Raw genomic sequence first — 27756 nt, forward strand, 5'->3', positions numbered from 1 at the left:
AAAAATAATTTTTTTCCCCCACAACATGGGTGAAAAAGCATTTTTTGAGGCAAGCATTTAAGGGTTTGATTTTATAGCTGACCTTAAATGTTGTGTAATTCATATATAAATGTTGCTGAACTAGAACATTAAAATTGTCTTTTTACATAATAGGTTAAGTTGGAATATCATTATGTAAGATTGAGTATTTGAGAAAATTAGCAATTACTTTGAGAACCTTATGTGTGGGGACAGGGATGAGTATATTTGAAAACGTATGAGAAAGTAAGGTTGTCTGTGTGTCTTATTTTCTCTTTACTAATGTATCAGGGTGGAAAGGAGGACAGTCACACGACTTAGACATACTCCTTTATCAATACTTCTGAAAAATACTGTGCTGTCAGCTTTTTGAGGGGGGGTTTTGTTTTGGTCAGTTTTATCATAAATTTGGCATTTGAGTTAAAACGGCAACATGGAACAAATAATTTTTAGATGTTGGAAATTCCTGGGTTTTTTTTTTTTTTTTTTTTGAGACAGTGTCTTTGTCACCCGGGCTGGAGTACAGTGGCATGATCTCAGCTCACTGCAGTCTTGATGTCCTGGATTCAAGCAGTCTTCCCACCACAGCCCCACAAGTAGCTGGGACTATGGGTGCATGCCACCACGCCCAGCTGTTTTTTGTCGTAGTTTTTGTAGAGACGGAGGTCTCCATCTGTTGCCCAGGCTGGTCCTGAACTCTTGAACTCAAGCAGTCTGCCCACCTTGGCTGCCCAAAGTGCTGGGATTATAGGCATGAGCCACTGCCCAGCCTGGAAATTCCTGTTTCTTTAAATGAATCATGGATGTTTGTCTGCTAAGAACTTCACTAGAAGGCCAGGAATAAACTGGACGACTTGGATACCCACCTACTTTAGACTACTGCATTGTTTAGCAGACATAATCTCTACAGCACAGCACTATCCAGAATCTGTACACATTCTTTTATATAATTATATCATGATTTGTATTGGGTATTAATATTAGCAAATTGGTTGACCCTACTTGTCAGCCTGTATTGTCCACTAGCATCACTTAAATGCTACATTTTTCCTGGGAAGTAAAATGTAGGTGAAGAGGAACAGAAAACATATTTTGAAAATTTGTGTGTTTTCTGACAGTAAAAATGGTATTTCGCTGCATTTCTTTTTCTAAGACATTGAGAAAATGCCCCATCAATCATGACTATTCTTTTATTCTTGATCCTACTTGTGAATTTGCAGATTTAAGTTTTTGTTAGTCAACAACTAGATTTAGTTAGCAACTCATACATTACATTAGATTGAGTGTGTTGTATTGCTTTTAAAAAGATCCGCTAATTTAATTATCACACAACCTTGTAAGTTGGGTAGTCTTATTATTTGTATTTTCCTACTTCATAGATAAGAAAACTAATATTGGGATAATTATGTACTTGTTCACAGCTAATTTGTAAGTGGTAGAACTGATACAGTACTCAAGTCAGGCATTTCTGATTCCAAAGATTTTTTTTTTTAAACTGCATTACTGGTTACTTGTTACCTTTAAGTTAAAAAATCTACTCAGATTTTTTAAATCTGGAGGAGCTAAAAAAAAAAAAAAAAAAGCAATTATAATTGATTAGCAAAGTAATTGTTTTAAGTATTACTAAGATGTATTAGTAATAGAAAAAAAGAAAATAATTTATTTTTATTTATTTATTTTTTTGAGACAGAGTCTCACTCTGTTGCCCAGGCTGAAGTGCAGTGGCGCGATTTTGGCTCACTGCAAGCTCTGCCTCCCGGGTTCGCGCCATTCTCCTGCCTCAGCCTCCCGAGTAGCTGGGACTACAGGCGCCCGCCACCACACCCGGCTAATTTTTTGTATTTTTAGTAGAGACGGGGTTTCACCATGTTGGCCAGGATGGTCTTGATCTCCTGACCTCGTGATCTGCCCACTTCGGCCTCCCAAAGTGCTGGGATTACAGGCGTGAGCCACTGTGCCCAGCCAAGAAAATAATTTTTTTTTGTTTTTTTGTTTTTACTTTTAAAACCTTTTTGTTACAAACTGAAGCACAATCACACATTAGCCTAGGGCCTACCCAGGATCAGGATCATCGAGATGTCACTAGGCCAATCAAACAGATTTTTCAGCTCCAGTATAATTTTATCAAACCCACATTGTATATGTGTTTCATTGTTGACTGAAACATCATTACACAGCACGTGACTATAATAGAATAATTTTCGGCAATGCAAAGGAATGAACTGATGGACACAGCATGGATAAATCTTAAAATCATGCTAAGTCAAAGAAGCCAAATACAAAAGAATATATAATGCATAAAGGGGGATGGACTTAAAAGGGGCATGAAGAATCTTTTGGAGTTGATGGAAATGGTCAGTATTTGATTAATGTTGTTTCAGAGGTGTATACAGCTGTCAAAACTCATAGAATTGACCACTCTAAATGGATTCACTTGGTTGTATATAAATTAAGCCATAGTAAAATTGGTTACAGGAAATATGCTGAGGAAAAGACATCTAACACAAAGAGCATAAACTTTGTGATACCTTTATTTGAAATTCTAGGCCAGGCGTGGTGGCTCATGCCTGTAATCCGAGCACTTTGGGAGACCGAGGCGGGCGGATCACAAGGTCAGGAGATGGAGACCATCCTGGCTAACACAGTGAAACCCTGTCTCTACTAAAAATACAAAAAAATTAGCCGGGCATGGTGGCGGGCACCTGTAGTCCCAGCTACTTGGGAGGCTGAGGCAGGAGAATGGCATGAACCTGGGAGGCGGAGCTTGCAGTGAGCCAAAATCGCGCCACTGCACTCCAGCCTGGGCGACAGAGCGAGACACGTCTCAAAAAATAAAAAATAAATAAGAAATTCTGGAGATGATGATTTTGATCTATACTGACAGAAAGCTAAATAATTGTTGCCTTGGGTGGCTTAGGGGAAATTGACAGGGAGCAGGCACCACAGACGACTTTGGAGTGATTCTTTAAATCTAGATTTTAGTGGTAAAAATGAATGTATACATTTGTCAAAATCAATCACAATTTACACTCAAAATGTTGCCTTTTGTATGCAAGTTATACCTCAATAAATGTGATTTTTTTAAAAAAAGTTAAATGTGACGAATGTACACACTTATATAAGAAGCACACAAAATGGGGTGATCAGTGCCTAAAGATATATGTAAAAAGAGGGACTATCTAGTGCTTCACTATTGAAGAATGAATAAGAATTTTTGGTAGGAAGTGGGTACGTTACAATCTCTGTCAGAGATTGGAATAGAGAATATTCCTGATGAAGAGATGTACAAAGAGGAATGGTTTAGCGCTTATACTTAGTGCTTGTGCTTTAACCAGGTAATGTGGTATTGGCACTAACTTAATTGAATCTTCACACCAATCCAGCACCATTGATGGTTGCCAGAAAGTAGCGTGGTTGGGATTGAACACATGTGTTTGATAGCAAAACCTAGAGTTATCCACAGGGTGTGAATTGTTTGGTATGCTTTTAGTCTAAGGATTTATAGAAGATGAGAGGAAAGATGGTTGGAATGTTATTATATTCTATGGACAGTTGTGTCTCTTGGGTTCTAATCAAAATATCAAACCGGTTATTTCAACAGATAATAATAATTATTATTATTATTATTATTATTTTTAGATGGCGTTTCACTCTTATTGCCCAGGCTGGAGTGCAATGGTGCGATCTCACTGCAACCTCTGCTTCCCGGGTTCAAGCAATTCTCCTGCCTCAGCCTCCCAGAGTAGCTGGGATTACAGGCATGCGCCACGATGCCTGGCTAATTTTGTATTTTTTAGTAGGGGGGGGGGTTTCTCCATGTTAGGCTGGTCTCGAACTCCCGACCTCAGGTGATCCACCCACCTCTGCCCCCCAAAGTGCTGGGATTACAGGTGTGAGCCACTGCACCCAGCCGTCAACAGAGAGAATTTAATATAAAGAATTTGTTACCTAGGTATAAAGTTGTTAACCAAATAATTGACCTTTTCTCTTTATGAAGAGCTTGATTTCCAATGGTTTCATTAACCTAGGTATTAAAGTATGATAGAAAAGAAGAGAACTTGGCATCCCAAATGTATGATAGGAAAGAAGAGAACTTGGCATCCCAAATGTATAATGTATTTATATTTGTTTTTATATTTAATATTTATGATATTAACATAATATCTCACCTGTTAAGCATTAAGCAGCTCCTGCCTACCCAGCATTATTTTAGGCCAGGAAGTCTTTCTGAGATAGACACCCCTTTAGGGAGCTTACAGATTCTAAGTCTACTACACTGGGTCTCAAAAATGTGATCCCCTGACTAGTAGTATCAGTATAACCTGGAATCCTGTTAGAAATACAGATTCTTGGGCTTCACCTCAGATCTTCTCTACTGAAACTCTAGGAATGGACCTCAGCAATCTTTGTTTTAATAAGTTTTCCAGGTGATTATGATACACACTTAAGTTTGAGAACCACTAGCCTAATAAAACAGGACTTGAAACAGCTTAGGGATTTCACATACTGAACTGAAGGTTACAGTTTTTCTGGGTCTGAGTTTTTCTGGGTCTTACCAATTGACTGCAGTATTACATCTACAAAACTTCAAAAGTTAGTTAAAAACAGCATTAAAAAGTGCAGAAAGCATGTTTGTGTTCTTTGTATTTGTAGCTATAAACACATTTTGAAGATAAAGATATTAATCCAACAGCAAGCTACAAGTTACTTTCAAATGAAAGTAAAATGAAGTTGAAACTAGACGAACCTCTGGATTTTTAAATCCAGTGTCTTTAATGGGTCAGAGCCAGCTGGCCTATACTCATCATCTTGATCAGCCATAAGCACTTCAAACAGATTGTCCAACTTATTTTTAAATACTTCCTGAAAGTAAATAAGCTAGAAACTGGAAGGCACTTGCATTTCTTTCTGTTGTAGCCAGTCACCTCATTTTGCCAATTGTCTCCTAGTAAATTCTTGAATGTGCGTTTCATTCTTATCCCAACCCCCAGGGCAAGTCTGTAGGTGCCTTTCTGTGAAATAGAAAACTGCACCCCCCGCCCCCCACCCGCCCACTGCCAGTCACCCATCAGACAAATTAGGAAAGAGCCCTTTTTCATCAAGTGTAGAAATACATATGGCCTGGCAAAGCATGGGCTGCATTTCAGTATCTACTCTGCCCCCTTGGCCGGGTGCTATTTATTGTGCAGGGTGCAGTTTTTACCACTGTATGCATCCACTGCATGCACACTGTGAACTAGGTAGTGCCACCATTTTACATTAAGATACTCATATCTCACCTGAGCTATACTTTCCTTTAGTTCACTTGAGTTTCGATTTCTCTTTTTTTTAAAAAAAGCGTAGTTTTTCACACTTGCCTTAGCTATAAGAATCTCTCAACAATATTTGCTCTGAATATAAAAACCCATGAATAGATACTAAGCTAATCATGTTAGATCATTCAAGAGTCATCTTCAGGCAACTCCAGGGTCTGGAAAATTTGCATTGTGGGTGCTGTTACATTAGTATATTCACAGTTTTTTCCCCCTCATCTTCGTGATGGTACATTCACAGATTTATCTTGGCATTTGTTTTACCAAAGAATCTAAGGTGGATTTCCCCCCTACTGTGTTTCTTACATAAAAGCCAGTATCCAAGTGCTGTGCTTCATAATAATTCCGTGTCAGGTAATTTGTATTTATAAACTAGTTTCGCTATCCTAGCTGACACACGCTTTTTTCCATGTTAAAAACAGGCACTGTTTTCTTTCTAGCACTGAAATTGAAAACAGAGGTGTCATTGTTTTTAGCACATGATCCAGCTAACCAGTGCTGCACATCTTCAAATTTGCCAAGTTAGGAAAAGTACTTAGTACCCTTGTTTAATGTCTTAGGTACAATAAACTATTAAACAAGTTCCTTACCAGTTGGCTGCAACATTAAAGCTATGAAACTTCAAAAGTCAGTTAAAAGACAGCATTAAAAAGCATAGAAAGCATGTTTATGTTCTTTGTATTTGTAGCTGTACTCATAAAGGTAAAGACATTAATCCAACAACAAAGTACAAGTTACTTTCAAATAACTTGCCACAGGTTTAAAAAAATCTGTTTTTTCCTCTTCAAAAAGCCACAATAGGCTGGGCGCAGTGGCTCACGCCTGTAATCCCAGCACTTCGGGAGCCCGAGGTGGGCAAATCACCCGAGGTCAGGAGTTCAAGACCAGCCTGGCCAACATCGTGAAACCCCATCTCTACTAAAAATAAAAATAAATTAGCCGGGTGTGGTGGCATGCTCGTGTAATCCCAACTGCTCAGGAAGCTGAGGCAGGAGACTTGCTTGAGACCGGGAGTTGGAGGTTGCAGTGAGCTGAGATTGCGCCACTGCACTCCAGTGTGGGTGACAGAGCAAGACTCCATCTAAAAAAAAAAAAAAAAAGCCAGAATGCAAGTTTTACACTTTTCTTTCGATAAATGGTACATGGACTTAACCATTCAAGTAAGAATGATTTTTGTATTAAGATTTTTGAATTCTGAACACTATTAAATTTCTGTTCCATAGTTGTATCTGTTGAGAGCTAATCAGAAAAGCTAGTTATTTCAACAGAGAAAATCTAATATAAAGAATTTGTTAATTAGGTATAAAGTTGTTAACCAGATAATTGAGAAGGCAAGAAAGTAACTCTAAGGTACTTCAGAGGAAGCAATTGTAAAAACAGCTACCACTCCTAGGGTTGGAGAAACAAAGAGAAGGGGTTGGAATTATTAAAACTGAAGCATAGAGGAGGAACCCCGTGGAGCTGACCTGAAAAAGAGGGCATTGCTTGCCTGGTGCTCAATGGAGAGACCTAGTTCTCAGAGGATTCAGTACTGAGGGGTTGGTTTGTCTTGGGGGTTGTACTATGAGCCTAGGGTTGAAAAAACTGCAAATTAGATTCTGTTATTGCTTCAGAAAGGAACTGCTGATGCTGGGGTGAAGTAAGGCTTGGGTGATTGCTGACAGGAACAACCACCAGCTGAAGTCAAGGGATGCAGATATAAGCATATCTCCTCCCTCTTCCAAACTCTTCTATTGGCAAAGGCTAAATGTGATTTGCACTCTCAAACCTAGCATCACAAGACAGAAGGATGAACTTGGAGATGAATAGACAAGAATGTACACACATCTTCAGACTTTCAAAGTTAGGGGGAACTAGCTTAAGGTTTTAGATACAATCGACTAATTACGGATCTTTAACCTTTGGACAGATGTTATAGCTGCTGAGTTTTAAAAGTCAGTTAAAGGCTGGGCATGGTGGTGTGCACTTGTAGTCTCAGCTTGCTGGGAGACTGAGGCAGGAGGACACTTGAGGCTGAGAGTTTGAGGCTGCAGTGCACTAATGATTGTGTCTGTGACTAGCCCCTGCACTCCAGCCTGGGCAACATAGTGAGACCCCTATCTCTAAAGAAAAAAAAATTTAAAGTCAGTTTAACAGCAGCTTAAAAGAAAAGCATTCGAGTATTTCACATTCTGTGTATTTGAATATATTAAGGTAGCAAACTATGTTATCTTCACATAATTGTCAAAGGATTTAGACTTTTCAAAAAAGGTGTAACTTCGCTGATTTCCATTTGTCTTTTTTTTGTATTGTTAAATAAAGTGTAATCATGTCATTGAGAAGAACTTCTATTATAATATCCTGAGTAAGGGATTTAAGTTTTGACTTGTAGCATTATTAAATTTCTATCCCATACTTGTAAATACTAATTGTATGCTTTTAAACCTGTATGTTTTAAATTCAGAGGTAATTGCAATAAAAGAACATACCAATTTTGTTACGGCAAACAACTCCACTAGAATCCTTAAATCTAAGATGAAGTCTAAATATGTCAGTTAGTGCATAGAATCCCACAGTGGTTTCCTGTCAAATTAAATACACAGTCCTTAGCCTGACATTTTAAATGTCTTTTAAGACAACCTCATATGATAACAACCTACTTTCCTAGTATCTCTCATTACTTTCATTTTTCTCTCCTGAAAGCAAGCAGGCTGGACTGCTTTCCATCCCTTAGCAGGCATAGAAATTTTTAGGCTTTTGCTCAGATTGCTTCTCACCTCTCGCATGCCTTTTCAGTGGTTTTTCTCTCCTTATGTACCTGTCAAAATCCCACCCCTTCTTCAAAGCCATCTGCAATTAATGAACCTCAACGAAGTTTGTCCTCATCTACACAACTGATATTCTTTCCCCACAATACCTTTTATTTTTCTCAAAGGTGTTTTACCCAGAGACACACTTAACCATCTTTAGTATCTGGCTAAAATTCTGTTAATATAAAATTCTACTCTTAATATTTCCAGATATTACTCATTATTCCCTTTTGAAAGTCTGCCCATGCTTTGCACCCAGATCTCTACACCTGATGCTCCCCTTGATGTCTTAGGCATGCTCACTCATGGCTTTTTTTTTCGTTTTTTTTCGTATTCTAATTCTTCTTTTTGTTTTGTTTTGTTTTGTTTGTTTGTTTGTTTTTAGTAGAGATGGGGTCTTGCTATGGTACCCACGCTGGTCTCCAACTCCTGGTCACAAGCAATCCTCCCTGTCTGTCTGGGAGCAAAAGGAAAGCAGTTTTTGCGTGACTCAGCTCCCAAGCTTATCTTGCCCTTTGATATAGTGAATTTGGGGTCCTGAGATTTTATTTTCCTTTCACAGCATTGTTTAGAGACTGTGGGTTGTAGGCCAGGTGTGATGGCTCAACCCTGTAATCCCAGCACTTTGGGAGGCTGTGGCAGTCGGATCATTTGAGGTCAGGAGTTCGAGACCAGGCTGGCCAACATGACAAAACCCCATCTGTACTAAAAATACAAAAATTAGCCGAGTGTGGTGGCGGGCACCTGTAATCCCAGCTACTCAGGAGGCTGAGGCAGGAGAATCACTTGAACCTGGGAGGCGGAGGTTGCAGCAAGCCAAGTTCGCACTACTGTACTCCAACCTGGACGACAAAGCGAGACTCTGTCTCAAAAAAAACAAAAAACAAAAAACAGGGAGAATATGGGTTGTATTATTTCTACCTTCAGAATTTATTACTAGCTTTTTAGTGGCTTAATTATACTTGATCAGTGTTTTTTTAAGTGTGTCATGGGTGGGTTAATATTTTGCCTGTTTTTTTTTAATTTATCCTAATAAAGTTGTCATTGGCTTCATACATAACTTGTTGATAAGCTATTTCTCTGTATATGGTAAAGCAAGATTGTATGTGTAAGTGATCCATTGCAGTTCTTGATTGTACCTTTCTTCCATGTTAAAACATACCTATGTAGTGTTTTGAAATATACTTTTAATATTGTCACTTCTTTAAATTTTGTTTTAGCATTCATCCGGTTCATTCCTGTCTATCCTTTGATTTTCAGCTATCTGAGCCACCGTGCCTGGCCTTCCTCTGTTATTGTTATCTAAAGTCTTTTCAGTATGCATATAGGCTGGTTTTTGTATTGTCATTGTGAAAATCCAGGTTTTCAATTGTTTTATATAGTGGCTGTTAAGGAAATAAACAATTTAAGTAATTTTTGGGGGGCATAAATGAGTCTTAACCAAAAAAGATATTTTATCATAGAAGTGGAAATAAATTCCTCATCGAGACACCTAAAAACAATCAGTCTTAACATATTGGTATATATCCTTTGCCTACGTATGGAGTGAGAGGGGGATGGAAGAAGGGGCAAAATGGGGAATAGGTTTCTATGTCAAATATCTTCAGTATTATTGTTAATTCACTTGTTTTGTAAACTAATAGCTTATCCTCTTGAGCAGGGAAGAACAAGTATTCTTTGTGGTATATAAACTTTAAATGTTTGAGGAATGAGTAGAAGAAAGACTTGAACTTCTTAATTTTTTCTTTTTCTCTCTGAAGATTTCCATGGAGAACGATTATCTGGGACCTCGAAGAATTGAGAGTCTACAAAAAGAAGACGCTGACTGGCAGCGGAAAGCTCACATGGCTGTACTGTCTATTCAAGATCTTACTGTCAAGTACTTTGAAATAACAGCTAAAGCTCAAAAAGGTAGGTTTCTCAGTAAATTTATCCTTTAGGTATTTTTGAAAATGAGTGGTTAAGTATTTTATGTTCAGAAAAATTACATAGAAAAGTATATAAAGATCACTCATAATCCCAGCAGTTAGAGAAAACCACTATTAGCAAATTAGGCACATCCTATCAGTCTTTTCATAGAAACATATTTTTAAATATATATAATTTAAATATGAATAGTAAATAATTGTGTTTCTACTAACATACTGAGGAAAAAAGCATAAAACCTCACAGAATTAATGCTATCCTCGAAACTTTGAAAGTTAATAACACTGGACATGTGAGAGTATTTTTAAAGTTTCTGAAAGCTAATTTTATAAGTGTTTTAACTGCAGAACGTTATTTCTGAGGACAGATTGAAGACATTAGAATCTAAGATACTCTCAAATTATGCTTTAGAAATGCTGGCCGGGCACGGTGGCTCACGCCTGTAATCCTAGCACTTTGGGAGGCCGAGGCAGGTGGATCACGAGGTCAAGAGTTTAAGACCAGCCTGGCCAAGATGGTGAAACCCCATCTCTACTAAAAATACAAAAATTAGCCGGGCATGGTGGTGGGTGCCTGTAATCCCAGCTACTTGGGAGGCTGAAGCAGAGAATTGCTTGAACCCGGGAGGCGGAGGTTGCAGTGAGCTGAGATCGCGCCACTGCACTCCAGCCTGGGCAACAGAGCAAGACTCCATCTCAAAAAAGAAAAAAAGAAAAAAGTTATAAGCAGTTTATCATGACAGCAGGATTTGTTTCTCTCTGTGTGGTCAGTGAAATCTTTTTCAAATGCTTCAGTATTAAATTGTTATTTGTCTTAATTTCTCTTTAAAAAATTATTAATAGCTGTGTATGATCGAATGCGAGCTGATCAGAAGAAATTTGGTAAAGCATCATGGGCAGCAGCTGCTGAACGGATGGAAAAACTCCAGTATGCAGTTTCTAAGGAAACTTTGCAGATGATGAGAGCTAAAGAGATATGCTTGGAACAGCGGAAACATGCACTAAAGGAAGAGGTAACAAAAATCAGAAAAATAAAATCAGAAAAAGTTACAGTTTGTCATTTTAATCTTTCTACAAGACTTTTTTTAATTCGATAGGCAGTGATTTTATGCCATCTTCATGAGATGAAAACACTTACAATAGGTCCTGTGACTTAAGTTGTCATTAGAAGAGTTAGACGTAGCGTATTTCACAGCATCACAGTGTGATGGTTGGCAGCACTGCACTGTTGATCAGAGGGGCCAGCATCAGAATTTCTTAGTTGCTGTAAAGTTTTTTATACTGTAAAAACGTAAAGCTTTCCAGCAATTATTAAGAAAGTTTCACTGACCAGAGAAATTCAGTAAAATTTCTAAGGCAGTGGCATTTTGTTAGGATTGATTATATAATGCTTTTATACCATTACATTTTGGAACTTCCCATTATATTCCTACTGGAACACACTGGTCTCCCCCATCTCCCACTTCCTCTGTACCCCCTACAGTCACTGTCTATCCTTTTTTACTATTGACTTAGGTATAAATATTCATACCCATTTTGTGGGTTGCCCTCATTGGCTTGAAAACACTGAGTACATATTTATTAAAGTAGCACATTTTAGTTGCTAGAGAAGAACAAATCATCATCTCTGCTTTAGTTATAAGAATACAGCATTATGTAAAATATGTATTTTTTTGGCTTAGGTTGTACAGCAAGATGGTTCTCATTGACATTTTTGAAGTGCTTATGCTCATATACACTTGTTTAAAAAATAGTATATGAAGTAACCTATAAGGTATCATACCTGTGATCTAGAAATCTTTTTGTTGATGGATTTTTATCATTATTTCATTTCCCCTTATTTTTATTTGCTGGTTATTAGAAGGTAAAATTGGAACTTGGCTTATCCGGGAAATTGTTCACACTTTATATTCAGAATCGCTGTGCGTAGATTTCATCCCCATCTCATGTTCCCATGAGGCATTTCTACTATAATATCCTTTTCTAATTAGCTTGTTCCCCTCATGTTACTGGCTCTCTGGAGTTGTCTTAAATTCTAGAACTTTTAAACTTAAGTCCCTCTTTTTGCTTGAAATAGAGTACCACCTTTATCTTCATCTTTGTTGTTGTTGTTGTTGTTGAAACAGTGTCTTATTCTGTCACCCAGGCTGGAGTGCGATCACAACTCACTGCAGCCCTGACCTCTTGGGGCTCAAGCAGTCCTACCTCAGGCTCCTGAGTAGCAGGCACGCACCCACCGACACCTTGCAAATTTTTATTTATTTACTTATTTTTTGTAGAGACGAGGTCTCCCTATATTGCCCAGGCTCATCTTGAACTCCTGGGCTCAAGCAATCCTTCTGCATCTGTCTCCCAAAGTGCTGGAGTTAAGGTCCATGCCCAGCCCGTCTTCATTGTATTATCTAGCATTATTGTTCTAACCTGGCTAATACTGAGTTATTCTGTCAGTGGACAGCTGCCTAAGAGAGCAAGGGAGGGTAAGATTTCTGACTACTCTTACTGTAGTTGGTCTAGAGTAGTAGAGGAAAAACGAGCATGAAATGGGTCCTGAGAGTTTGAGATGATTATCTTGGGGAGTGGGGGGGTCCTATTCCCTGGGGCCGTCCCATTAATGTAATAGTCTGGATTGTATTTGAATTCTTCACAGTATTTGTTAAAACTGCCAGCTAGTCATTCGTGCCAGGTTTATGCTTGTTTTGTGTATAATTTAGATAGGTATTGTGCTTTGTATCTATGTGTGGTGATGTACTGTACCAGTTTTATTAGCATTAATTTAACATGCCCACATTACTCGTGAGAGACTAAATGTGAATTATTAAGCCCATTCCAGAACAGTGCTTTGCCAGTAGAGGTTTTGCAAAACAGTACTACCCTGTGATTTGTCCCCATAGGTTATTTTTAAAACAAAGTTCTTCTTGATGTGACAAAATTAAGACAACCGTAAAAATGAAAGTGTTTTTAATTTAAATTTAATTTAAAAATTAAATGTAAAATATTTCAGAATATTTGCCACGAGCGTAATACCGTACTTGAAATAAATGTTCTGAATTAACACTGAAATATTAAATATTACCTAAGCAGGCAGAATTCTGTTTGACTTGAAAGAATTAACTGCTCTTAGGAGTTGATACTGTTCCTTTTAATTTATACCCCCTTTAACTTTTTAACTTTTTTTAACTTTTTTTTTTAAAATTAATTTAGTTAGTTAAAATAGAGACAGAGTCTTGCTGTGTTGCCTAGGCTGTTCTCTAACTCATGGCCTCAAGAGACCCCTCATGTCATGGACTCCCAAAGTTCTGAGATTATAGGTGTGAGCCACTGCGTCTGGCGCTGAGTCTTAATTATAATCATTCTTATCCCTTTTAGGTCATTCTTGCCCCTTTAAGAATGTGAGAACCCTGTACTCAGAGTAATGTACATATATATGCAATTTTGCACACAATTTTAGTAGGTTCTCAAATCATCTGTATCTGAGCCTCTTATTTCAGAATAACTGCCCATGTTCTGATTTCCTCATCAAAACTGCTGAAAATACTGTGTTTTTAGCCCAATACCTGTGAAAGAATCCTTTGTGAGTTTAACTAGTTGTAGCTACTTTATTCTACTCTTTCAATAGTATACTCCCCATCTAGATTTGGAAATAATAGCATAATCTGACCATGCAAGTAAGTCTTTATTTTCAGTTCTATATTATTAATCCAGGTTATCAGATATAGCTTACGTTTTTTCGTTTTAAACTATTGGACAAGATTAAAATACATACAACCACATAGGATTAGGAGTAGAATATATGCTAGAAGTGTTATTAAAATAAGGATTAATGTTGAAATAAGGAGATTTTCTATATAGTTATTAATTGAAATAGATGATGATAAAATTAAAATGCCATCATGAGGTTGGTCATGGTGGCTCACGCCTGTAATCTCAGCACTTTGGGAGGCTGAGGCGGGTAGATCACCTGAGGTCAGGAGTTCAAGACCAGCCTGACCAATATGGCAAAACCCTGTCTCTACTAAAAATACAAAAAATTAACCAGGTGGGTGGCATGCTCCTGTAGTCCCAGCTACTCTGGAGGCTGAGGCAGGAGAATCGCTTGAACCTGGGAGGCAGAGGCTGCAGTGGGCCAAGATTGTGCCACTGCACTCCAACAGCCTGGGCAACAGAGTGAGACTCCGTCCCAAATAAAATAAAATGCCATCATGAAGCAAATCATGAAACATCTGAATTAAATTGTGGACTTCTATTTTGTGGTTAACCGGGATTAACCAGAAAACCCTTTAGATTCCAATTCGTGTGGCTGAAAGGCTTTAAAAAGTATATCAGGGCCAGGCGTGGTGGCTTATGCCTGTAATCCTAGCACTTTGGGAGGCCAAGGCGGGCGGATCATCTGAGGTCAGGAGTTCGAGACCAGCCTGGCCAAGGTGACGAAATTCTGTCTCCACTAAAAATACCAAAAATTAGCCAGATGTGGTGGCGAGCACCTATAATCTCAGCTACTCGGGAGGCTGAAGCAGGAGAATAGCTTGAACCCAGGAGGCACAGGTTGCAGTGAGTCAAGATGATGCCACTGCACTCGAGCCTGTGCAACAAGAGTGAAACTCTGTCTCAAAAAAAAAAAAAAAAAAAAAAAAAAAAAAAAAAAAAAAAAAAGTATATCAGTGTGCTTTCTTTCCCTGGCAGAGGATTTTAACAATTCCCCATCTATTTATAATTCCTTAATAATTTCTCTGAACATACATAATCTAATAGAATGTGAATACATACTAGTCTTGAAGATTAGCTACTTATTTTTGTCTTTCTCCTACAAGCATGTAGCTAAATTATGATTAATTAAGGTTATATTCCCCTCTTTCAGTTTTAATTCGTCAAGTATTTATTGAGCATTGATTATATACCATGGTGGATATTAGGATTTGGACAGTGCTGTCCAGCAGAACGCCCTGTAATCATGGAAATGTTCTATGTTTACCCTCTCCAGTAGGGTAGTTTTCAACCATATGTGGCTAATGAGCTTTTGAAATGAGGCTTTTGCAACAGAGGAACAGCATTTTAAATTAAATTTAAATAACCACTCGTGGCTTGTGGCTACCTTACTGAACAGAGCACCTCTACAGATCTCAGTTCTGCAAACTTAACTCTTTAGGAAAGCTTCAGTGAGTTCCTTAACCTGTCTTTGAAATGTAAATATTATATACCTTCTGGGATGTTATGATTTCATGAGTTAATGCATATAAAGCATTTGCTATAGCACTCGACATAGAGTAAGACCTGGATAAATATTAGTGATTATTACTCTAATTGTATATTATGTTTTGTGCCAATATCTCAGAAGGGAATACAGAGAAGAAAAAGATACATAATTTCCATGCTTAAGATGTTTACTTGCCTCAACCAACATTTCAGGGTTCACAAAGCATGCTGTTGACTACGTGATGTGGCATTTTGTATGGGCCTTGCCAGAAAGTTCCAATAGTAAAAAGCTGTGATGTGGTAGACACAGCCTGAGTCTGAGCTGAGGTGGGGTTTTTGAGGTCCTTGTCCAGGCAAGGAGATTGGTTTTTAGTTTTCATCTTATTTGTCAATAAGTAGATTATTGCATAGGTGCATGCTATATATTTCAAAGAGTCTAAATACAAAAAGGTAGGTTCCACTCTAAAGGCCTTAGTTTATATTAAATTCTGTTTTCACCATATGAATTCTGTTTTGGCAGCAGTTAAAATTTAAAATGTTTTAGTCCCTGTCCTTAGTGCTTTATGTATATTATCTTGTTAAATTCTCAAACATAACTTTTTATGCTATAAGCCCAAAACCATTATCTGAATTCCCTGAAGACAGATATATTTCAGAATCCCAGGTTTTTTTTAGATTTTAGAAAGGTAAGATAGAGCATATAACTTCAGACAAGTGTTATTAGTCCACTAATGAAACACATGGTCACATTAAATGGAATAACTAAGGATTAAAAATAGTTTATGAAAAATTCAGATCACATTTTTCCACAAATGGATTGTGAGATTTGGTTTGACATTAAATTATGGGAATTTTCCATTTTCCAGGATTTCTGACATGCGGAATTCAGATAATTCTGTCAACTTGTGTTACCCATATTTGTGCAGTTGTTACTGGTGAAACCTGTACTTATACTCAGGCTTGTCTGTTACTAATTCTCATGTTCATTCTTTCTACATAATAGGGCTAGTTTTGGTTGAAAACTTGCCCTTAACATCATTCCCCTTATGCTGTCCAAGGTTTTTATGACCCTTTAAAAAAAAGATATAGCCTTGCCCTGTCACCCTTGCTGGAGTGCAGTGGCACGATCATAGCTCACCACAAGCTCAAACTCCTGGGGCTCAGAGTCCCTACTGTCTCAGCCTCCTAAGTCACTAGGATTACAGGCACATGCCACTATGCCCAGCTATGACTTATTTTCGAACCCTCATTTCTTGTTGACTGCATATTTTCTGTAACTCAAACAGTGGTGGATGCTCAGTGAGTATTTTTTGAATGAATGATTCAGTCCACAGGTAGCTCTTTTAATAGTTCCTCTAATGTCATTGGAATTTTCTAGCACAGTAGGGTGAAAGGCAGAACAAGGGCATAATTCATTTTCATAGTTTGCAAAAAGTGCCATCTGGTTTCATGATAAAGTACAGTCAAAACAGGTATACATGAAAACTACTTTATCATTATTACACATGGTGAGAATGATTGTGGAATCAGCAGGGTATGTTGTACTTACATGGATGTATGGACATGAATTGGTACTTCATCCCCTTACTAGATTTGCTGTAAAACAATAACAATAACACTTTGATATTTTTCCGTCTTTTTTGGCTGGTAATCCCTACCTAATTTTTTCTAGTGGAAAGAGCACTCTTGTAGGAATCAGGAGAATTGAGTCTAGCTCAAACTTTGCTAGTCATTACCTGGATCACATTGGGAGGTTACAGTTTGGTTTGGGGTACTGGTATCCTGATACTTGAGGTATGTTTAGGAGAGTAAAAGTTGAGCTAAGTTAAATTTTAAGGTGGCCAATTTTTCCTTTGAGTATTTAAACTACTTTCAGGGCTTGTTTCTTCTTGCCCAGGGAAGCACTGCTCTCAGGTATAAAAAAGACACCCCATTGTGGCACCCACCTTCCCTGCACTGCTCCATTATCTGGAATTAGTTCTCTTTTCACCCTGGATTCTGTTTCTCTTAGTTCTGTGGCTGTCAGCTGAGGACAGGAAAACTCAGTCTGGAAATTTCAGATGTTAAAACAGGGAGGAAATTTGGAGCAGGGTGCCCGCTCCGTACCTCTTCATGCCTTATACTAAGGATTTTGCCTCCACATTGAAGATTAGATAGACCTCAGAGTATTATTTTGCCCTCACAGATTTCTCTGAGTCATAGCATCCTTTTCTCCTTTGCTGATCTCATAAAAGTCCTAAATGTTCTGGTTCTACAACCCTTTAGCTTTTCCCAAAGTCCACCACTGACCTATTGTTTGTCCTTTCAGAGGTTGGGATTTAACAGACTCCTTCACTGCTTGTCTGCCTCTGATGAGGTTTTAGTTATCTTTAGACCACAGCCCTTGGCAAATCCACGTCTGGACTCTTGGTCTAGATAGAATTCACCAAACCAAAAAATTGAGAGTGAGGTCACTGCTTGTAAGAGAATACCCACTTCCTTTCTCAGTTTGATTTTTGATATTGAGTGTGTCCTGGTAGCACTGTGCTTCTCAAGTGCTTTTAAAGTACCCTGGCTCTGGGCTGCAGTCAGAGTACTGTTCTCTTTGTGGTTGAGAAAGCTGACAGTGTAAAGGCATGTCACTGGGGAACTTTGAACCTTTTTCCTTAGCCAAGAGATTGGGCAGGAGAGAGAAACTTACAAAGTGCTAGGGGAGGAACTTAGCAGAGCATCATGAACGTAGCAGAAAATGGTCACTTAATTGGGTAGAACCAGAGTAGTGAAAATGAACTAACAGCCTGGATCTGAACAATATCACTGGAAAGTAATCTTAGATTAAGGTTTTTAGACTGGTTTACACTAAGGTTTTAACTTAATGATTCCCCACTTGAGAATAAAGCCTTCTAACATTAGATATCTTACCTGTTTGTATGCTATGGTAATAGAGAGTGTGGGTGCAGATATTGGAACAATGTATATCCTACAGCTGTGTTTGCAGAGCTGGGCAAGAGCCCCAAGAGAGTATGAAAAGGGATGTTTATCATCTAAAGTGGCGAGTCCACGAGTCTCAGGGTAGACATTATTCCTTGGTTCTTATTTTATGACTTAGGACAAAAACAACAGTTCATATTGTTCACATTCCCCTCCCTAGCTGCTATAATTAAACCCACTTTGGGGTTATATTCATTGTTTGTCACCCATAAAATATTTCCTAACGCAGCAGGATCACTCACAGTCTTACACTTAGATAATCTATTAAGTATCCGTTTATAAAATATTCATAAAACAAAGTACCACTGTATTTAATTCACCTGGTTATTTTTAAATTTTTACCACTGCACATTTAGACTGGAGCCTAACCATTGCTTTTCAGTTCAAAGTTCTTGTGAAAGGGATTTGAAATTATATTTTAAGGAAAAATATTCTAGTTATTGGGTAAGACTGTGTAGATATCTAGACTGTAAAGCAAAAGCTGGAATTTTCTTTAAAACGTATTCTTTTTATGTGCTGACAGGTTTTACCAACCTCGCCAGACAAAAGGGATCATTTAGGAAAATAAAAATTCACTGTCTTTTTCCCTGTAGGTTGTCCCTGACCGCCAGTCAAGTATTTCTTTGGTATTCTGGGACCCCAGTGATGTGTCTCACACGAGCTCGTAAACAATACTCTTAATAATTTTCCCTTTTGTTCCTCTCGTCTCCTCCTTTGAAGGTCACTCCTTGGGAAGCCACTTGAATCCAGGGCTCCTCACTATTGCTCCTTTGGCTCTGAGGGCACACTGATGCCCATGTTGGGGCTTTTTCCTGGAGCTTCTAAGCAGGAACCTTTAAACTGCCAAAGCAATGGTGCCATGTTCTTGGAAGAATGCTTACTGTCTCACTCTAGAGAACTATGCTTGTCCTTCACATCTCACTGACTCTTGAAAAGCCATTCCCTTGGCTTCTTTTATTTGCCTTTCTCCGTAGAGCCAAATAGAAATAATAAGAGTTAGGAACCAGTTATCTAAAGTACACTTTCCCCTTCGTGGTTTCCTTCATTCCTGGCAAAAATTTTCCCACTCCAATACCAAGAACTGAGCAACCAAGCAAACCTCACAGAAGACCATCCTTCACTTTATGAGCCATGCCCAGAAATTTCTGGCTCTCACTTTAAGTTCAGCCTAGGACGTTGATTACATTTACCTAAAGTGACACCTTACGGATTGCAAGGATTTCCATTTAAAGCAATTGTCTTCTGCTGTTCCACTCACATATTCTCACCTCACTCTACAGTCAACAGATCCCGGAACCTAGCCAGTCTGTGACCATGGAACAAAGCAAAACCCCAGATAATGTGGCATTAACCAGCTTTTACCATTCTTGTAAATATCTGAGAATGGCCCCGTCATTTTCATATATCTCTGTGAAAAGAGCAACTACATAACTTAGCACCCACTTTTGAGAGGGAAAGCATTTATATCCAGACGATACATATATTATTAACATAAATATGCATAAGTATAACATAAACATTAAAACCTTATTTTTACCATGTTTGCCTATTTCCACCATATAATATGACTTGATTATTACTGTTTTATACATATATATATATATTTTTTTTAAGTCTGGATTCCATGCCTACAAGTTTCTTTCTGAGAGCAATTACTTAGTAGGTTTATGCTATCTGATTAGTATTAATTTTTAATACTAACTCAATTTTCTTGTCCCCACCAGCTAGAAATTTTTTAATTTGTATTTTCAATGCAGATGCAGAGTTTGCGGGGTGGTACAGAAGCTATAGCCCGATTGGATCAGTTAGAAGCTGACTATTATGACCTGCAACTTCAGTTGTATGAAGTACAGTTTGAAATCTTGAAGTGTGAAGAGTTACTATTGACAGCGCAACTAGAAAGCATCAAAAGACTTATATCAGGTATGGCGTGCATTTAACCACATAAGTTCACCAAACATTGAATACATGAGAAAATACTTATGGACTAGTTATGTTTCTTCTGTTAAGACGTTTAAAAAATTGTTTTCTGTAGGGATGGCGGGGGGGGGGGTGATTTCTAGCATTTATTGAGCACTTACTGTTTGCCAGATACTGCTAAACACTTTGCATACTTTCACTCTATGAGGTGTATTAAATAATAATCACCACTTACAAAGAAGCTTAAGAGATAATGCCTTTGCCTGAGGTTACAGAGTCAGTAATGAGATTAGAACCTTGTTCTGTCCAAACCCTAGCCCATATTCTTTACCACTACTCTTTTTTGCTGTTCTGTAACAGAAAAAAGAGATGAAGTGGTATACTATGACACTTACGAAAGCATGGAGGCCATGCTGGAGAAGGAAGAGATGGCAGCATCTGCGTACTTACAGAGAGAAGAGCTGCAGAAACTTCAGCAGAAAGCACGCCAGCTGGAAGCAAGACGTGGGCGGGTTTCTGCCAAGAAATCCTACCTCAGAAATAAAAAGGTATTTAAATATTGCTTTTGTTCATTACTTAGTCTTTTATCCATATCTACTATCTCATCTGTTTTGTCCTTAAAACTTATGTTTTAAAACTAAGTAAGCACTATCTCTTATCAGTGCTCAATATGTTTATAGTGCTCTGAGAATTGCCCTCTTAAACACATTGAAACAGCCAATAGTGATGTTCTCTTTACCTCTAGAACCACTAATGGTGACTCTGCTAAAGGGCTTGACTACAGGATCCCTGATAATGTGATTCCTGGCTCCCTTTTTATTTAAGGAGGCCCAGCGATGTTTTTTACAAGCCCTGATTCTGACCTTAATCTTAAGGAATTTTATAGATTGTTATTTCTTTATTTAACTTTGATTACATTTCAAAATGTTTGATTCTTGATATGTGGAATGACTCATTTTGTGGAAATGTGATTCTTCCTGTGTCTTAAAAAATGTTTTGTACTCTAGTCCAGATGTTAACTATCGTGGAGCTGTTTTAGTCACTGTTAGTGTAGAGTTGGAATCTGGAACTAGCTCTCCAACCTAGACCAAACTGATGACTGTGTGGTACTGATTTGCTTTAAGCTCAAGTATTATAAAAGTATGTCATGTTCTCTGAGAACCCACCTTCCTGCTCTTCACCACATTCCAAGGCTACCACTTCCTCATTCCACAGAAAATCAATACCTTTGCTTTTTGAAATAGGTAGCTCTTGCACATTAAAGAAACTCAGGCAGGCATGTATCCACAGTAAGTCAAGAACCCAGGACCTTCTATCATATTGTCCATCAACAGAACAGTTACCTTGCCATCCAGAGCCATGGCTTTCACATAATTATGTGCCTTTGCTATTTCCCCGTGACAGTGGTAATTGAAACCCACTGCTGTGTCAGCCCTAGTTGTGAGCTTCGTTTCATGTTCCAGTCTGCACCAACCAGGTAAACATTGCAGGCTGGGCGCGGTGGCTCATGCCTGTAATCCCAGCACTTTGGGAGGCTGAGGTGGGTGGATCACCTGAGGTCAGGAGTTCGAGACCAGCCAACATGGTGAAACCCGGTCTCTACTAAAAATACAAAAAATTAGCCAGGCATGGTGGCACGCACCTGTAATCCCAGCTACTCGGGAGGCTGAGGCAGGAGAATTGCTTGAACCCAGAAGGTGGAGGTTGCAGTGAGCCAAGATGGCGCCATTGCACTCTAGCCTGGACAACAAGAGTGAAACTCCGTCTCAAAAAAAAAAAAAAAAAAACAAAAACATTGCAGTGATTTCAGCAGGTCCTGTAGAACAATTTTAGGGGAGAATGAAAAGTAAATAAGATTTCAGAAGAGCACGTTTTTGAGGAATATTAGGAGTATTTTATATATTACTTTTAGGTGTATAATGCAGTACTTTTGAGACTCGGAATTTGCAAACCTGCAAGTTTTTGAAAATGCTACGCAATTCAGACTTAATTGAAAGTCTGATTTCATTTTAATTCACCAGCATGCTAGGCACATTGTTAGACTTAGGATACAAAGATGAGCAAGGCATAGTCCCTGCTCCTCCCAGTCTTTTAGAGAAGGCAAACCAGGTGAACAGATGAGTGTTCTGCCGGCCAAAAACAGAGCAAGAGCAGGGAGTGAGGAAAGCCTTCTCTGAAGAGATGACACTTGTACTGGCTTTTAACATCTGAATAGAAATTGGCCAGATTGATGGTGTTGGGGTAATTACAAGCAGGACAGAATAGTGCTTAGCAAAGACACTGAAGCAGAAAACAGCATGGTTTGTCAGAGCATTCTACATTGTAAGACATGCTGCAGGGTGGGGACCAAGTTATGGGAAATTTTACATACCACATTAACAAGCCTGAGCTTTGTCTGTAGTATAAGTTAAGCAAAGGGGTAATATGAATAGATTCACATTTTAGCAAGATAAGGCAGCATGAAAAATAGGTTAGAAGGAGAAGAGATGGAAAGGTTCTGATTGGAAGGTGTCATTATCCTCCACCTCAGTAAGGTTGAGAGGTTAAGACTATGAAGTAAGTGAGTGCCTGTGCAGGGTAAGAGATGGACAAATCTTGAACTGTCTAGATCTGACACTTTGCAGAAAAAGTAGGATTTAGTGATGTGGTGAAGGAGGGAGGAAGAGCCATTCTCTATCAGCCCTCTGGTTTCTGGATTGGGCATTGAGGTAGATGGTGGTGTCACCAACCAAGATGGAAAACCCAGAGAAAGAGCACATATGGGTGGGAGGTGATAAGCTGAGTTTTAGACTTGCATATAAGAGGTCTTGGGCATCCAGGTAGAGATGGCTGTGAGACAGTTGAGACAATTGGGCACCTGGGTCTTATAAGAGTGTATGAGATGGTCTCAGAACAACATACTGAGCAGGTGATTTTTTAAATATTTTATTTATTTTTTAATAGAGACGGGGGCTCACTATGTTGCCCAGGCTGGTCTCAAACTCCTGAGCTCAAGCAATCCTCAGCCTCCCACAGTGCTGGGATTGCAGGTGTGAGCCACTGTGCCCAGCCTGAGGAGGGTGTTCTTAGGAATGATGGGGTGGAGGTAGGAGGCTGATAGGAAAGAGCAAGGGAAGGTGGTGGAGCAGGGTAGATACATAGTTTGAGGAAGAAAAACCTTCATTGTATTTAATATTTGTAATTCAGGAAGCAAAACATTCTTGGCTAGGGGTGAGAAAGCATTGTAAAGGGCACAGGTTATGAAAGACTGAGCTGCTGTGATGTAGTGCGAGGAGAAAGGCTCTAAGGAAAGAACACTGGGGAACATTTGAGAGTGTGCAGAAGAAAGGGATCAAAGAGAAAGGGTAATCGAAGTTGGAAGAAGTGGAAGAGCTTGAAGTCACAGAAGTGAAGATGATGATTCCACACAACAGGTTGGTCAGTAGGCTCAGGTGCTCCAGAAAGGTAAAGGAAGAAAGAAATGACTCCATGACATCCAATATTGGGAGACTGTTGGGGCCTTATGTTGAGGGTTTCGAGAAAAGTTGGGGGCAAGGAGTAGATCTCGGTGGTCTGAGAAGGGAGTGCAGCAGAGGTCTAAAGCAGTGACTGATGGAATAGCAAAGGAAACTGTACAGGTGAGGGGTGAAGAGGAGCAACCTTGGTGACCATGGCCCACAGAGCTGTGTACTCTTCTAGCAGCATTAAGAGCTTCAGGCTGAACTTAATACCAGCTTAATACCAGCTCTTCCCTTGTTGATAAGTGTTAGCTCATAGCAATTTAGTCAGTATTCCTCAGTCTTCATTTCTGTGTTAATCTAAATCTGAAGTAGGGAAACCCAGCCTTGGAGAATCTCTCCATTTACACTTGTGTGTCTGTACCCCAAGCCCAGCAACTGAGGTGGCAGAACTGCAGAGAGAAGGAGTAGTGAAATAAGGAAGGGTGGTGAAAAGATAGGAAATGCAAAACACTAAGTCCTAAAAGGAAAGCTACTGAGAAGATCAAATATACAAGGAAAAACAAATGCCTCCCTATGTAACATGATCCTATATATTCCCTTGTTTACATATCGACATGCCCAAGGTCACTGGCTTCTTGGTTTCTCTGGCACTCATCATAAGATCGCATACACAGTTCATGTCCTGCCTCATCCCTTGAAAGAGTGGAGATAGGTGGTCTCCGGCTGTGCTGGTGAAGTCAATGTTTTGTGATTAAGCATTTCAAGAAGAGTAACAAAAACAATTTTCTTTGTTTTTTATCTTCTTTAATTCTCCCAGTAGTCAAATGAAATCCAGAGAGCTCAGAAAATTAGAATCATTTTCATACTTCATTTGGGGGCAAAACCAGACCTGAGCTAACATGAAGTTATTTATTATCTTATTCTCACTTTGACAATTCATTTAACTATTACTACTTATTATGGGATATGGTTTCAGATCTTGCTTATTAGGATATATATGGTATATACAACTTACCACCATTCTCTAAATTATCAAAAAACTTTGAATTTCAGAACATGTCTGACCTCTGTTCTAGATAAGGGATTGTGGACCTGTATCCTCATTTATAAGCAAGGGAGCCAACGCTTCTAGTAGTGACATAAATCACCTAAGGAAAAGCAGCTAATATGGAGCAGGGGTAGGATTCTGTCCTAGACACTCAGAGACCTGAGTTACTGTATCACTTAGTCATGACACTATCTAACATGCCCTTTGTTTTCCCCATTGCACTGGATAGATTCTTGATAGGCAATAGAGTGAACCAGAGTGGGTAAAGAACATGAAGTAAAAAATGACATTTTGCTTTAAAATAACAGTTTACTGACTTCAAAGGTTATTATTTAACTTTCTCTAATTGAAAGAGTGATCATTTTAGGCTGGGCATGGTGGCTCACGCCTGTAATCCCAGCACTTTGGGAGGACAAGGTGGGCGGATCACTTGAGGTCAGGAGTTCAACCAATCTGGCCAACATGGTGAAACCCCGTCTCTACTAAAAATACAAAAAATTAGCCAGGCGTGATGTCATGCGCCTGTAGTCCCAGCTACTTGGGAGGCTGAGATGGGATAATCTCTTGAACCTGGGAGGCGGAGGTTGCAGTAAGCCAGAGATCATGCCACCACACTCCAGCCTGGACAACAGTGAGACTCCATCTCAAAAAAAAAAAAAAAAAGTGATCATTTTAGATCATTTTAGTATAGCTTTGGAATGTTGGAGACTAACCCTTTTATCTGGAAAACTTCTCCAAATATTTCCTTAGGAAAGGACACAGGGTAAATGAAGATTTAGCTTGGTACTGGTAAAAAGTTACCAGAATATAGTGCATAATTTTATAAAGTAGTGCATATCTCACAGTTATTGTAAAAATCCTGTTTTATATTGTGATTGGAAAATATATGCTTTTTTTTTCATAGTTTCTAAATAATTTTGATAATTTTGACTTTCTAGTCTTCCAGGTCTCTTGCAGCTCTTATGTCTGTGACCAAAAGATTCAGATCCCGTATTGTTTAAGCCAGTCTGGACAAAAAATTCATGGTCTTTAACTTGTCGGAGAGAGCTTAACAATACATATTTTATATAAGTAAATACTTTCATATTCTTTTTTGCCCAGACATGTTTAAAGAGCATAATGAAGCCAGGTGCCATGACTCATGCCTGTAATCCCAGTGACTCAGGAGGCTGAGCCAGGGGGATTACTTGAGGCCAGGAGTTCAAGACCAGTCTGGGCAACATAGTGAGACCCCGTCTCTCAGAAAAAGTATGATGAGATGTGGAATCTTCTGGATGCAGACTTCAGATCTGAAAGAGACCTTTCAGGACAACCCCCTTCAGTTCACCTTGCCCCATCTCTCCTCCTTCAAAAAAGAGAAACCAGGAGGTCTATAGTAGTTAATAGTTTAATAGAGGAGTCTTTTTGTAAGATCCTGGTTACTTGGCTTTTACAGCTTCAGTCGTCCAGATAAGAAACAAGAGGTGGTCAATGTGATACTTTGTTCTGTAGGTGGTATATAGTAAGATCAAAATTTAACCTTGGTGTGGTGTTCAGAGTCTTCCAAGTTTCACTTGTATTAAAACACATTTTATGTATTTACAGGAAATATGTATTGCAAAACACAATGAAAAAATCCAACAGCGCACTCGGATTGAAGATGAATATAGAACCCATCACACAGTACAACTAGTAAGTTTGGATTTGAAGATTTTGAACAAAACTTTATTTTTTTACGTGTTTTAGAGTGGATAAAATCTGTAGAGAATGATAAAAAAACTTATAACTGGAAGTTAATATTAGTTCAGTTTATATAATGAGCAGTTTTTAGGCAAAATTGATTGGAGAGTACAGAGTTCCTGTACCCTCAACCCGCACACGTAGCCTCCCCTACCGTCAACATCTCCTATACTCCTGTCCCCACACTTGATAGCCTTTCCACTGTCAACATCCCGCAGAGTGGAATATTTGTTAAAATCAGTGAAACATTGAACATCACCATTCCCCAAAATCTGTTGCTTACATTAGGGTTCTTTCTTGGTGTTTTGTGTTCTGTTGGTTTTGACAGTGTATAATGACATGAATCTGCTATTATAGTATCATATGGAATAATTTCACTGCTCCGAAAATCCCTTTGTTCCACTACTCATCCCTCTCTCTCCCCAAGCCCCTAGCAAACACTGATCTTTTTATAGTCTTCATAGTTTTGCCTTTACCAATGTGTAGTTGGAATGATACAGTATGTAACCTATTCAGTTGGCCTCTTTAACGTAGTAACGTGCATTTAAGGTTGCTCCATGTCTTCATGGCTTGATAGCTCATTTTAACACCAAATAATGTTCCATTGTGTGGATGTCTCTCTTTATCCATGTGCCTATTGAAGGACATCTTGGTTGCTTCTAAGCTTTGGCAGCAATTAATAAAGCTGCTATAAACACCCATGGAGGGCTTTTTGTGCACATAAATTTCAGCCAGTTTGGGTAAATAACAAGGAGCATGAATGCTGGAGAGTATGGTAAGAGTGTATTTAGTTTTGTGAGAAACTGCAAAACTGTTTTCCATAGTAGCTGTTCCATTTTGAACTCCCACAAGCAATGAATGAGAGTTCAGGTTTTTCCACATCCTCTCTAGCATTTTGCTGTTGTTACGTTTTTGAATTTTAGCCATTCTGACAGGTGTATAGTGGTATCTTTTGGTGTGTGTGGGTGCGTGTGTGTGTTTAAGAGATGGAGTCTTGATAGGTTGCCCAGGTTAGCCGCAAACTCCTGGGCTCAAGCAGTACTCCTGCTTTAACCTCCTGGGACTACAGGCATGGACTCCTGGGCCTGGCTTTTACTGTTGTTTTAATTTGCAAATCTCTAATGCAGATATATAGATAAACAGATACATATACAGAGAGCGAAAGAGTGCATCTGTCCAAATGCCTACTTGCCCCTGTATATATCTCTAGTAAGGTGTCTGTTCAGATCTTTTGCTCTTTTTTTTTTTTTTGGAGTCTTATTCTGTCACCAAGGCTGGAGTGCAGTGGCGCGATCTCGGCTCACTGCAACGTCCATCTCCTAGGTTCAAGCAATTCTCCTGTCTCAGCCTCCTGAGTAGCTGGGACTACAGACATGCATCACCACGCCCAGCTAATTTTTGTTTTCAGTAGAGATGGGTTTCACC

The 27756-nt window shown here is 38.9% G+C and overlaps 1 protein-coding gene across 2 annotated transcripts in view; it reads left to right on the forward strand.

The window, feature by feature from the left end:
- Positions 1-27756, forward strand: part of JMY (junction mediating and regulatory protein, p53 cofactor) — a 94132-nt gene that overhangs the window by 47249 nt on the left and 19127 nt on the right. For both annotated transcript variants that reach the window (XM_054489738.2, XM_063665426.1), the window contains exons 3-7: positions 9880-10030; positions 10888-11057; positions 19962-20127; positions 20485-20672; positions 26197-26283. In XM_054489738.2, the coding sequence (XP_054345713.1) occupies positions 9880-10030; positions 10888-11057; positions 19962-20127; positions 20485-20672; positions 26197-26283 (762 nt within the window). The remainder of the gene's footprint in view (positions 1-9879; positions 10031-10887; positions 11058-19961; positions 20128-20484; positions 20673-26196; positions 26284-27756) is intronic.

Source organism: Pongo pygmaeus, chromosome 4 (genome assembly GCF_028885625.2).
Source record: "Pongo pygmaeus isolate AG05252 chromosome 4, NHGRI_mPonPyg2-v2.0_pri, whole genome shotgun sequence".
Taxonomy (NCBI): domain Eukaryota; kingdom Metazoa; phylum Chordata; class Mammalia; order Primates; family Hominidae; genus Pongo; species Pongo pygmaeus.